The sequence below is a fragment of the Aphelocoma coerulescens genome, chromosome 5 (assembly GCF_041296385.1).
Source record: "Aphelocoma coerulescens isolate FSJ_1873_10779 chromosome 5, UR_Acoe_1.0, whole genome shotgun sequence".
NCBI lineage: Eukaryota > Metazoa > Chordata > Aves > Passeriformes > Corvidae > Aphelocoma > Aphelocoma coerulescens.
This window is the reverse complement of record NC_091019.1, coordinates 19,858,448-19,872,273: the sequence shown is the minus strand read 5'-3', so window position 1 is coordinate 19,872,273 and position 13,826 is coordinate 19,858,448. Positions and strand designations below refer to the sequence as shown.

Sequence of the window (13,826 nt, the reverse complement as noted above, 5' to 3'; positions counted from 1 at the left end):
CTTCCTCAGGCAAGGGGAAGCAGGTTCCCTGTGGAGCTGGGCTGACTCCTTGCTGGCATCTTGAATTCCTGCTGAGCATGTCCCTTACCCTCCTGATAGCCACCCTATGCTGTCCTGTAGATTGCTGTGTACAAATCTCTGGATTTTGTAAATAAAGCACAACCAGTACCTACTCCAATGTCAGCCCTCTGGAATGGTGTTTTGTATTTTATTTAATGCATTCCCATTTTCCAAGGATTTGGGAGCTGGTCCAAACCCTTACTTAATATAATTTGATCTGTCTCTACAATGGGGAATAGGCTCAGTATAATCAGCAAAGACTCAGGATTGGGGGCCTGTTTTAAGCCATCGTGCAGGTAGATACCAAGAGCCGACTGTTCTCACGGAGCTCGTAATCTGGCTGCCAAATGTAGTTGAAATTGACTTCAAAGTTCGAGTGATGAAGTAAATCAAAGAATCAGGAATAAAGGAACAAATCTCCAGAAGTGGTAGTTTTCAGCACATTGCTTTTATTACACGCAGACAAGTGAAATGGAGAATGATTCATTCAAATATTACATTAAAATATTTATTGAGGCTGTTAGCCTGCATACAATATTAAAGCCCAATACTGAAGTGTGAATTACTTGGTTAATTCAGTGTAGATGTCAAAACACAAGTGGCTGTTACTAAAGTTGAGGTGTGAGCTGTTCTGTAAGGCCTCTTGTCTTTGCCAACCCTTGAACTGCCCTGGTGGAGAGAAGTCCATCAGAGTCTCTCCCATCTTTCCAAACTTCTGTCTGTTTCTGGTGCCTGTGTGCCCACTCTGGCTCTCTGTTGGCATATGCTGAGGTGTCATGGAGCCATGAGTGGTTTAGGTATGAAGAGGCCATAAGGATTATCCAGTTACAACTCCCCTGCCATGGGCAGGGATGCCTCTCACTAGACCAGGTTCCTCATAACCCCATCCAGCCTGGCCTTGAACAGCACCAGGGATGCGGCAGCCACAGCTTCTCTGGGCAACCTGTTCCAGTGCCTCTCCATTCTCACAGTAAAGAATTTCTTCCCAACATCTAATCTAAACTTACCCTCTCTCAGTTTACAACATTTTCCTCTTGTCCTGTCACAATATACCTTGGTAAAAAGTCTCTGACTTTCTTATAAGCCCCCTTACATACTGAAAGGTCACAATCAGGTCTCCCCCGAGCCTTCCCTTCTCCTGGCTGCACAACCCCAGCTCTCTGCCTGTCCTCACAAGGTGTCCCAGCCCTTCCAGCCTCTCTGTGGCCTCCTCTGGACCTGATCCAACAGCCCTGTGTCTGTTGTGCTGGGGTCTCACCAGCGTGGAGGACAGGAGGAGAGTCAGGATCAGACCCCAGCAAAGGCAGACAGCACTGCAGCATCCCACAGAGGTGATATTTTCACATAATCACAGAATTGTTAGGGTTGGAAGGGACCTCTGGAGATTGTTCGGTCCAACCCCCGTGCCAAGGCAGAGTCATCCGGAGCAGGTGACACGGGAATGTGTCCAGGTGGGTTTCAGTATCTCCAGGGAGTGGGATTCTACATTCTCCCCGGCCAGCTTGTTCCAGCTCTGCCACTCTCAGTGTAAAGATGTTCTTCCTCATGCTAAGATGGAACTTCTTGTGTTTTAGTTTATGGCCATTGCTCCTTGTCCTGTTGCTGGGCAGCACTGAAAAGAGTCTGGCACCATCCTCTTGGCACCCTCCTCTGAGATATTTGTATGCAATAATGGGATCCCCTCTGAGTCTCCTCATCTCCAAACTAAACAGGCCCAGCTCCCACCGTGTCTCCTCAGAGAGATGCTCTAGACCCCTCCTCCTCTGCATGACCTTCTGCTGAACCGTCTCTGGTAGCTCCTTGTCTTTCCTGTGCTGAGGAGACCAGGGCTGGGCACAGCACCCCGCGGCTCCTCCGAGGGTCCCTCCTGGCCCCGTGTCCCCTTCCCGTCCTGCGCCCCTCCCCGCGCTCCTCACACCGCCCCGCCGCGCTCCTCCGCGCCAGCAGGGGGCGCAGCCGCCGCCGCCGCCGCCCCGCCGGAGCCGCTCTGGCGCCGCCGCTTCCGCGGGGCTGGGCCATGGCGGCGGGCGCCAGGAGGGCCGTGTGAGCGGGGCGGGCGGCGGGGCGGTGGGATGGGGCCGGTGGGGTGCGGCGGGGCTCGGTCGGGGCAGCGGGGTGGGGGACCGGCCGGTCAGTGAGCGGAGGTGTGTCCCCGCAGGTACCCGCTGTTCCAGAGGGGCGGCCCGCAGCTGCGGATCTTCCGTCCCAACTTCTTCATGCTGGCGGTGCGGCCCGGCGTGCCCCAGCCCGAGGACACCGTCCAGTTCCGCGTCTCCATGGAGTGAGTGCGGGCACGGCAGCTGGGCTTGTGGGCTGAGAGGGCCGAGTGCCGGGGCAGGGAAGGGGCTTTTGCATCAGGGAGACCTTGCAGAGGGCGGCGAGGGCATTGATTTAATGACCAGCTTTGCGTGGCTCCTCTCCCCGCGTGTTAGTGAGGCTCAGCCTCCCCAGGGACGGGCTAAGGAAGGAGGAAGTGCTTATGAATTTGATCCAGAGTAAGAAAGGTGGTATCCAGTTATTTGTCAGGACTCTTTCAGCCTGACCGGTCTGCTGGCACCCCTTAGAGCCCACAAGCCTGTAGCAGGTTTTGGTAAGATCAGCAGCTCCTACTCAGAATAAAGAAAGGTGTCTCAGGTTGGGCAGTGAGAAAGCCTGCTGAACACAGCATATACTTGGCATTTTGAATGTTGAGGCTACAGAGGATAAAATATTTGACAATTGTTGCAGTTTATGGATCATAAATCGCTGTAGCAGAGTGTGGTCTAGGCTGAGTTTATACTTCCAAGTAGTAAATCTGTCTTGGTTAAAACAAGAAGACATTTATTCCACGGTATTAAACAGTCTCTAGTTTATTATATTTAAATATTTACACATTTTTTTCTTTCTTCCTTTCCCCAAAATGATTTTTCATTGTCTAGAATGACAAAATTGGATATCAGGAATTACCTTGAAAGAATATACAATGTGCCAGTAGCTGCTGTGAGGACCAGGATACAGTATGGTAAGTGCAGCAGAGTATTCTAAAGGGATGAATACATCCCTGCACAGACAGAGTAGGCTTTACCTTTCAAAAAGTCTGTTAGATTTCAACAGACTTTGGTTCCAGTGTTTCCAGGTGCTTAGCTGGTGATATCTGTTAGCTTAGTTGTTTATTCATCCCTTCAAATGAATGTACACCACTTCATATTGGAACGCTTTGATGAAATTATGGTGTAAGTTTCACTCTAAAAAGAAGCATCTGAATTTAAAAAGGCTAATTATCCTGACAGTTATCTAGCTTGTGCTTTTGTAGTTGGTACTGTTTCTCCTTAAAGACCAGTGGGTGTCTCCCTTCAGAAGGAACTGCTTCATGTGTTTGAATGCAAGTAGTAATTAAACTTAATTTCAGCTGTAGCCTGCATTTACAAAATGAGCTGAGATTAGCTTGCAGGAGGTGTTATGGTCTAACAATAGGCAAAGTTTGTAGAGCAAAGAAGAATACTTTGTTGGACCAGTAGATAATGTCAGAAAAACACCTTGACAAGTTTTCAGGTTTTTATCACCTGTTGTTACCAGATTTCTGCTACAGACTTGAATATTTCCTCTTCTGTTTTTTCTCTTGTACAACCCCTCGAAACAACAACAACAAACTGCCCAGATCCCCATCAAAACCCACCAAAAACCCAACAAAAAACTAACCCAAGAGAAAAAGGAAAAACGTTCCTAGTTTAACTTAGGCTGAGCTCTTGAGTTGGAGCAGAGGGACGAACTTCTAACTGAAATAGGCCAAATTTAGATAATGTCACCTTTACCTATGAATGCTTCCTTCCCCAGAGCTTCTCTGACAGCAGTTTGGGTGCAGTCAGGAATCTTTTTCATTTTTTTTCATGTTAATTTACATTTTTGATCACCAGGCAGTGTAATTATTGAGGGGAGAGTAACTTGCTTAGGACATCTTTGATAGCTGGGTTTTTCATTTTTTCATGCAGTGACTCTAAGAAAGGACTTAACGTGTTTATAATGGTAAGGTTAAGGATGATTTTAAAAAGAATTGGAAAAAAGACCTGTAGTAGTGAAAAATGGAGGATGAAAGAAAAAGCTTCAAAATAAGGTTGTAAAATTTAGAACCTATAAAGGAAGAAAAAACCTGGAAGTATCATCTGTAATATCCTTGTGTGAAAAACAGAATTAAATTTAGTCATAAATACCAAACACATATAGTTCCAAACAGCACTGAAAAATATTCATGCTTGTCCTTATAACCATTTTGTCCCTCACTGCTGATTTTAAGGGATGGTATATAGTCAGGGATAAAAGAGGGTTAGAATGCCTAATAAATGGAGAGCTTTAATATCTGCCTAACCTGAAGGGGATAAGTTGTAAATCCCACTTCAGTTATGACCAGCATCCTTGGAGACAGTTGAGGTGCTTTGGTTTGTTTGGATGTGGAGTATAATTTCCTGGTGTATAAACAGTAGATCCAGCTCATCAGCTGAATAGTAAAAATTGTCAAGTTTAAGGCTGTTCAGTGGTCATTTTCTCCTTGTCTTCCTGAAGCTTTGGATGTTGGGAGGACAGTTTATCACCCCTGGCCCCTGCTTGGGAGACTTTTCTCCTTGCTTCTTTGCAGACTTTGTGTGTGGCATGAAGGCACAATGGCAGCAGGCTGGTGGTGCCTTGGTTCTCTGCTTGTAAACGAGGGGAGCAGTGTCCAGAGTTTCAGGACGTTTTAATAATTGCGGTGCTGTGCTGGCAGTGAAGGAAGAGTATTCCTCTTAACAATAAATCAGAACTCAGCAAGTCCCCTCTTCAGTTTGGCTTTGCTTTGGAGAACTTGGAAGTCCTGGGAAGTAAAAGGTGGTATTCTCTTCATTTCTGCAGGTGCAAACAACAAGAGGAATCACAGGAATCAGAGAGTGAAGAAGCCAGATTACAAGGTCGCCTACGTACAGCTGGTGAGTTAACTTGTATGCTTGTGAGGAAAGAGAAAGGGACTGTTACCAGCCAAGCTGAAAGTAATGGCCAGTGAGTTGTCCTGGTTGGCTGAGTATTTCTGCTAATCCTCTAATAATGACAGTTTCTTTAACACATTCCACAATGTAAAGAGGTTTAAATGACTTGGTCTAAAGATCAAATTCAAGCAAATGGTTAGTTTTTCAAGTCCCATGTTGGTTTGAGGTCTGTCTGTAGGTTGTGGTCTGATGTCATAGGGTGCTGCTTTGCCAGAGAGTTTCATGCTGACCCTGTACTCTGTATGCTGGAAGGTTCACGACTTGTGTGGTTGATTGCTGAAATGTCCAGTAAGTGAAAGAATATATTGTGAGGGCAGGGAACTTCTTATTAAAGGTCTTTGAATTTCAGAGAAGACTAAGGCTTATTCCTTGGAGAGCCTTTAGTCATGTCTAAACAAGCATGCTTTGTGGCTGAACTGGGCTCTGAAACATACATTGGTTGCCCAGTGGAAAAGGAGCTTCATGTTCTTATAAATTTCTTTCATAACAGGAGCACATTATAGTTTAGACTTCTCTTGGGCTTACCTGTCTTTATGCAAAAAAGAAGTGCAACCAGTGACAAAAAAACCTTTCACATACCAAAATTACGTTAAAGAGATGCTATTTATGGTTGTAACACCATAAGCTCAAAATCTGTCTTGGGACAAGGATTCAGCATTGGGGGAACACTCTGTTATCTTAAAGACTGGCTAAGACTTCATATGGACTTGGGGTCAAACTCAAGAGGCAAAAACAATGGGAAATCTGATTTTTAATATTTCAAAGTTTAAATATGCTTAGAAGCTTTTTTCCTAAGCCCCTTCTGGGAAGGGGAATAGAAAGAAAAGTGAGGACGGTGTGTTTTTCTAGACAGCCCTTACCTAATTTAAAAGAACAGCATAATGTTACTAGGAAGTAACAGTTGTATTTAGATGAGGACTAACTTTGTTTTATTCTGCTGAAGTTAAAGGCAGCCTCATCTCTGTGAGGATTTTACATTATGAAGGCTAAAACGCACATTCCTTTTTCAAGGAAGAGTCTCTGCTTTGGTATACTGAGGGAAGGAGTGGCAAACAGAATGCTTTTGCTGTGTTGGAGCAAGACACTCATTTAAAGCAGTGCCTTTGTGCATTTATTTCACATTCAGCCTCTCAACCTAGAATAGCAGCCATTACCTTCAGGGTTGCTCAGCAGAGGTGTGGAGATTGACCTAAACTAACTTAGTATTGGAGGCAGGAGTAGTTTGTGTGTTCCTCCAGCCTCCTGTTTTGTCCTCTGGGCAGTGCACAGAGCCCTGTTACACTGTGGCTGAGGGCTCTTAGTACGTGGGACAGCAAGAGTCCCTTATTGCCTTATACTGCAGTTGCCATAATAAGTTCTTAAGGAATGCCATGTTTTCCATCTCTCCCATGAACAGGGTTGGGGACCACTTCTTGGTGGTGTTTTTCATGTCAAGGGAGGGAATCCTGACTTGCTAAACTCTTGCCAGTGAAGCTTGGTCTCTGTTTTTTCCTCACCTCATTCCTGCTCTCTGGTCTCTTTTTTTTCCTATTGTTTTTGTGGTTTGTTAATTCCATTAACATTTAGGTTTCTTTATTCCTCCCCCTTTCTCTTTTTCCTTTTGTTTGTTGCTTTTCATCACTAGCTCTGATGTCTCACACAATGAGCTCCCAGCTCTGTGTTCACACCAACTTTAAACAGTGGGTGAAGCCAGAAACCCAGTGTCATTTCTGAATCTAAAGGGTTTGCCTTCGTTCTCATTCATGGTGTGATCAGGCCATTACAGGCCCCATGCAGTCCATTGTTAATATCTGCCTAATTTAGGAAAGTCTTTGCTAACCACTGTAAAATCCTTATTTTCATGAGAATTAGTTTGCATCTGCTGTGAGTCAGAGTAGCTGGGCTTTCCCACCATTTTTACCAGCTGTGTTTTCTCTCATTAATCCAGTTTCAAGTTAAAACTGCTTATGACTGGAAAAATATGGATGTGTTTTTGGAAGGCCTTGGGTTGATCTTTCTGTTGCCCACTAGGTGGAAGTATTGCTCTTTCCAGTGTGACTTGATGGAGGCTGTGGTGCAGTTTACCTGAATGAAATTGAGTTTATTCACATGACTGGTTATGTTTCCCTGCTTCATAAAGCATCACCCTTTGTGTCCCTGTGCAACACACATACCCATTGACTTTCTGCAAGAGTCTCAAAGGTGGAAGGTATATGAAGTCATAGTCAACATGCCCTTAGGTGTCAGACTAGTGCCCCAGCTGTTCCACATGTAAGAATTGTTGTCCTTTCTTTTCCAAATACTATTTCTTGGAGATTCAGAGCTGTTTGCTTTATTCTCAGGCGGTAACTGGACAAATACGTGATGTGTCCAAGCATAATATTTTCACACTAAAAAAATACCTCAAATCATAGAAGGCTGTGGATCAACAATATCTTGCCATTCCAGAGCCTGCTTGCCTTTTTCCCCCTTTTGGAATGTAGTGAGAAGGGTTTAAGTTAGAGACTTATGGCCCTGTGTATCAAATGCTACTTTTCTACACTATTCTATTTTTAAAGTTTAATCCAAGTTTTATATCTTTGCAAACTAGATAAAATAACTGTAATACAGCAGCATATCTCCTTACTCCAATACAGCTATAATTATCATAACAAAAAGAAAAAAAAAGAAGAAAAGAAAGCCGTGGGAAACTTTGCAGTTGCATTAACATCAGAGAAATTAAAAAAAAACAACAACATCCCCTCCTTCTCCTCCTTCAGTGTTCTCACTGGTTTAGCTTAACAGGTGTTAGTACCCGTGGGAGCACAACTGTAGACAAGCCTCTGGATTCCAGACCTATTTTTAATTAAACCTGTTTTGAGAAATCTAGTGGAGATGGCTGTAAAAAGGAGTCTGACCTCGTCAGTGTTAGGACTAACACCTATTTAGCTGCTTGAATGATGGCACCGGTGGGAACATTTTTGCAAATGCTTTCTCCTCAACCCCCGTTTAGAGTATCCTGTACATTCACAGTAATTAACCTATTTGCACATCAGATGTGACAGCAGTTTCCTTTTGAATTCAGAGTAAACTTGGATGATCCATATGCAGTGTTGTTCCTGAGAGGATTTTTGAAGTTGCTTTCTGTGCTGTTTTGCCATTTGTTTGCCATCAGATGTTACCACTGCAATAGCAGGAGAATTGTTCAAATGCACTGGATTATTAAACTTAGCTGCATTTGCTGCTACTGCTGGACTGAATCCCGTGCTTTTGGGAGTCCAACATTTTTGTAGTTAGTGATACGATAAACATCACTTTTCTGCTAATTCTGAAGGACAGTAATAAGTGCTTCAATTATCCAAATAACCAGAAGATCTCAGAGTTGTTTACAGGATCGGTGTTTGCTGCATCATTGCTGCACAGTAATATCTGTGCTGACCTTCCATTTCTAAACTTTTCAGGGGATGCAAAGGTCAGAGAAGTATTAGTGAATTTGTGCTGGATAATCCTCCCAGCAGTTTTCTGACATGAGGCTCAGCAGTGGAAAGGCCAGCACTTGACTTCATAGGCCTAATTATGGTCACTTAACCTCTCATTAAAATGAATGGAGGCAATTTGTACCACTCCATGTGATAACTCCTTAGACTCAAAGAACAAGGTGTGTTTTTAGCCTTTCTAAAGATGAAGGCTTGAAATCTAAAGGGAAAAATATGTTTGATGCTATGGTCACTTTTTATTGTGAAGGATGTTATTAGCGTTTAACAAATGAATCCTTATAAGGCCTTGTATGTAACTCACTTTTACATTCAGGTAATGCTGAATTGAGAATTAGAGTTGTGCAGGAGTAGAAGTTTAGTGGGTCCTGTTTCTGTTATCTGAGCACTGGACCACACATCTCACTTGTGCATAACCTTAGAATTTGTAGGAAAAAGGGAGGTCTCTGGGAAGACCCCAAACTGAGAAGAGCAATGTGTAAAATCATCATGTGGCCTTTATTTTTTTAGGTGTTCAATGCCACCTCTCTGATTTGCTTTGTTTGGGGGTCTTTGATCTTTTATTTTTAGAATTGTAAGGCTTCACTTGAGAGTGAGGTTGAGCACATTGTGGTAGAGCTTACCCTAACAAATTCCAGAGTATCAGGGGATCACTTCACATTGGTGAAAAAGATCTGCTGCTGTCAGTGCACCACCCAGTTCCAAGACAGACTGAGTTATCTGAGCAAAATTACTTTTTTCCAGTGTCTGTCTTTTTTACAGGATTTTCTTTTAGCACAGCTATGTTGAGTAGAAAGGTGGTGTTATCTTCTCCCCCTTTCTCTGTGCTTCTAAGGTAATTATGCTGGCAGAAGTCCTAAAGTAGAAGCAAGTTCTGGCCTTTTTAGAGGTTACTTCAGCTTATGAGAATTTCAGTAATTCAGCAATTAAAAGGATAAATAACTTGCAAAAGGTAAATCGGTTAACAAATGCAAGGTTTTCAAGTAAGCCAGAATCTTCCTTTCTGGTTGGATATGCCAGCACTTCATGTTCTAGCAGTTTGTAAACCAGATAAACCCTGATGAACTTGGTAAAAATGGTTTGCTTTATTCCAATGAGGATTTCATTCTGAGGATGCATCTATCATATAGTTGTCAAATGGTTGCTGTATAGCAATAGGGAAAACTTTTGCAAAGAAAAAGTGTAAGAAAAAGCAGCACTGTGTGAAGGAGTGACAATCCCTCTGTTCCTTTGGTAGGCATTTTTTTGAGGAGGTGGCATATGAGCTTGAACCTCAGTAGCCTCTGGCATTATGTGGAAGATGAACTGAGTGTAAATATGCCTGGACAGCCTAACAATCCTTTATGTAAGTTGATGCCTTTTGGTATTTTTTAAATTTTGAAATACCCAAGATACAGGCTTCTTCTGAAAACTAGCTACTGAGCATGCACAACAGCTATTTTTCATACGGTTTTCATCACTCCAGAGCCTTACAGTGCAGTATTACTGCAGAGTATTGTTACTTAAGATTTATCAACCTTCAGTTCTCAGGGTGTAATGTCTTGGCTGTTTCGAATCGTGTTTGGCTGCCAGCCAAAATCAGAATTTCTTCACAAAACAAGAGCTGGAAAGAGCCAACTTGTCTGTGCTGATTTTGATTTATTAAAAGACTCCAGATACAGATTGACATTTTCAGCTCAATATTTGACTTTCACCAGCCTTGAAATGGGAACTGTGAGCACTTTGATAAACAGCTTAAAGGTTTGTCTGGTTTTGCTACAGCCTCTGTGTGTATCTTTTTTTGTTTTCTTCCCTCTTTTTAAAATAATAACTGTTTTGCAATGCTTAGTGAATTACCATGGATGTTGTTAGTATGCTTTAGGGACAGCTTTCCTTCATTCTCCAATAAGGGAAATGCATTGGTCCTGGAAGCATACCAGAATGAAAGTGCTGGATAACAAGAACAGTCCCTTACTACACTGTTACCAGTATAAATAGTTCTCAGATTTTCAGTGGAGGTGGTGTGCCTACCATGTTAGCCCGAGTTGTTTTCTGACTTGTTTAACTAAAATGGCTTCCTCTCCAGGGCAGGCAGGTCTTTAGTATGGGCCCTGTCTGTTCTGTAGGTACCACAGGGCTGAGTGACCTGCCCACAGCACAGTTAAAACACAGCAATTTTGTGTGATACTAGCAAATTCTTTTCCAAATGCTTCAGTGTGCTAAAATCCTGGGCAGCGCTTGGCCTCAAGGGTGCTTGTTGCTGATCCTGCTACAGGAAGAGGTTTAGTAGGCTGCAGCTTTGGGCTTGCTCAAGGACCCTGGTAAGGCCAGTTTCTTTCTGTGCCATGAAATGGGACTGTGCTTTAGCTGTCAAAGGACAGCTGTTAGAAGGATACCTGTTGGTAATTATAAGGTACAAAAGAGCTGAAACCCCAGAGTACACCAATGGAAAGGAAAACCTTGATATGTTCCAGTTGAGCTTATCCAGGCTAGAATCAAGGAAAAAGCAATGTACACAGCAGCTCCCTTGTTGTTTTTGTAGTATGGTCAGGCTCTTAGGAAACCCCCAAGAAGTATGCACTACAAAAACAACTGGAGCATTGCTGTGTAGAGTTGGTGTTTTGTAGATTCCAGTCTGGATAATCTCATCTGGGATAAGTCATGCTTTTTTCTCTCCAAAGCATATGAGGTTTAGATTTTTTCACACCTGTTATTTGCCAGGTTGACTGTATATGATTAAATGAAACATAGCACACATTCAGCTGGGTCAAGGATGTGGTGATGGTTCTCTTGGATGTATTTATGTCATATTTCTGATCCCAAAATGCAGTGTAGGTAGTTATGTCAGGGAAGGCTCCTTTCATGTCCTTTGTGGAGCCATTTCATAACTGAGCCTCTTGTTTGGTTATATTTACTGCATAAATTTAAAGACTGTCTGATCTGAAAAAAAGCCAAACCCACCTGTTTTCATCTGAAGCAGTTAAATGCTTTTCTTGAGATTTCTGTATATGCAGAAAGCTGCCAAAGAAGTTAATGTATGGTCATGTTTGTAAGTGGTTTGGACAGTAATTTCAGAGTTGTGGGTGACCAGTTACAAGTTTTATTATGCAAGGTCCCATATAGAATGGAAGGGCTGATATTGTTGAGTTTAATGAAGCTCTGCTTAGAGCAAACGCCACTAAAAATAAGTAGGTAATGTTAATAGAATAGTACATTTCCACAGAAAAATGGTTTCCTGCTGTTAGATAAAAACCAGAGACCAAGCAAATGTTTATTTTCCAGGTGGGAGATGTAGATCTGATGATGATGTTTCACTAAAATGACTTGTCTGTTAGGCAGAATGACTGATGCAGATGTAATCACTTTAATCTCATTAGTGATATATTAGACAGATTGTTCCCACTGTAATTGTTTTACACCATAGTCTTTATGTCTGTTGATAAGAGACCTCTGATATCTGTTATTCTGTATTGCCACATTACACCCTACAGTAACAGCTGCTAGGAGTGCTCTCTCTTATCCTTAGCTGAGATCTAAACAACTAGAACCACTACTCATATCCTGAGTGTTAACATAATGAATGCCTGCTCCACTGTATATTTCCCTGGTGTTGTTACTTTAACAAAATCACTTATTTTGCTCATCTTGTTTTTACTGTATGACTCACACAACATCTCTGAGCTGGTTCAAAGTCTTTGAAGAGATGTCCATCTCCTGATCATTCATCTGTAAAAAAAAAAAACCAACATGTCAGTATCTTAAGTAGCACGCAGAAGAGGAGAGGCTGAAAGTTAGCTTTTGAGGAGAAGGGATATAATGTATCTTTGGGACATGGGTGGAAAGGGATTTTGGGAGGTCACGAGGTACCATTTTGCACTAGCTGGAAATTCAGGGTGGTCTTTCACTGTAAGTGTATGCATCATAGCTACTGCAGGAAGGCTGGAATGTCTCTCTGACCATTTGTTTTCTCTTTAGGGCCAAGGACAAACCTTTCAGTTTCCCAACCTATTTCCAGAGAAAGAACAAGACTCAGAAACTCGCTCTTTCGATGACTTCAGGGATAAATATATGGAGAAAGAGAAGCAGAAGCAGGAAGGTGACCCCAGACGAGGTGGAGTCCCTGATTGGTTTGGACTTTGATGCAACAAGCCAGCTGCCTTCCTTTAGGCTCAGAGGGATTTTGATTAGCACAACTTGCACTCTTCCCTTCTCATAATGACTGAATGTTTAGTCTTGTGCAGCCCTTGCTAGCATGTCTTTTTTCTGGCTGTTTGTGCTTGACTACAACAAAATGGCCCTGAAGAAATAAAAAGGTAAAATAAATCTAACTGCACCAGGTCTTTTCTGTGAACTTGTGGACTGTTTCTAAAATGTGGAATTCCTTGTTGTCATTTCTGACTATGAGAGTGTCATTATGTTTACCTTCTTCGTGCTGCTGCGGGTTGTTTTGAGTAGAAATAGGAGGGATTTGATTTCCTAGGATATGTATAGTTTGTATTGACTAGAATGTATAAAGTCAAGATAGGTTAGTCAGAGGTGAACATGAAAGTGTAGACAACTGGGCTATAAGCTCAGGGTGTAGGGTGCCCTTATTGTCACTTACTGTCCTGCTTATCCTATTGCCTTCCTTGCAGTGACCCCTCCTTTCCTGGAGAAATGCACGTGGTCTTATTGTACTCTTGTAACAGTCATGTGGCATTTTGGGGACAGGGTTTATAGGACACATTTGTGACTGGGCACGTATGTGTTTGGTCCCCTTAAGCATCAAGGAACAGACAAAGGTGGTGTGTGTCTCTGCTTGCTGTTGTGCAGTGCAGGTAGCTGCCTTCTGTGACCAGCCTGCTGTAGGAATGTTTACTGGCATGGTTGTGTTGGTATTCCTTCCCCTCTCCTCAGCTACCTTGCAGTGCTGGCAAGTGTCCTGTGTGGACACAGTTGTATTGGCATGGAAATACTCCTGCCAGTGTAGCCTGTTTTGTGCTGAGGACTAATATAAAAAGACTGTTTTTCTGGTGTAACTCCCTCTTCTTCCAAGTTGCTGATGCCAGGGCACTGGTAGAACTTTTCTAGGTCTTCTGGGCTGCCACGTTGAGTGTTTTCATTTCTTGGCTCTGTGGCTGTTTCTCCTTGCTCTGATGAGGATATTTCCTCTTTTCCTTTGTCAAGTAATGTGCTCTGCTGTTGTGTCAGAAATAGTGGGCGAAAAGGAGGGCTGGGAAGGACTTCACAGATGGAGAAGGGTATTTTTGCAGGCTGTTTGCTACAACTCAGCACACTCAGGGTTAAATGTATCGCTAATGCTTCCTTGGCTTTTGAATTCTGCCACTTGGAGCAATTGGCAGGG

General features: G+C 43.0%; 1 protein-coding gene across 1 annotated transcript; it reads left to right on the top strand.

Moving 5' to 3' along the window:
* The first annotated feature begins 2,010 nt into the window (after positions 1–2,010).
* MRPL23 (mitochondrial ribosomal protein L23) lies at positions 2,011–12,822 on the top strand. Its single transcript, XM_069016952.1, has 5 exons — positions 2,011–2,103; positions 2,219–2,341; positions 2,979–3,061; positions 4,921–4,994; positions 12,458–12,822. The coding sequence occupies exons 1-5, from the start codon at positions 2,078–2,080 to the stop codon at positions 12,620–12,622; spliced, it is 471 nt and encodes a 156-aa protein (XP_068873053.1). The 5' UTR covers positions 2,011–2,077; the 3' UTR covers positions 12,623–12,822.
* Positions 12,823–13,826: the final 1,004 nt, after the last annotated feature.

Bases quoted from the DNA above. Each gene is read 5' to 3' on its own strand.
- MRPL23 (XM_069016952.1), top strand. From the start codon at position 2,078: ATGGCGGCGGGCGCCAGGAGGGCCGT. The intron at 2,342-2,978 runs GTGAGTGCGGGC...TTCATTGTCTAG, and splicing joins CAGTTCCGCGTCTCCATGGA to AATGACAAAATTGGATATCA. The intron at 3,062-4,920 runs GTAAGTGCAGCA...TCATTTCTGCAG, and splicing joins GAGGACCAGGATACAGTATG to GTGCAAACAACAAGAGGAAT.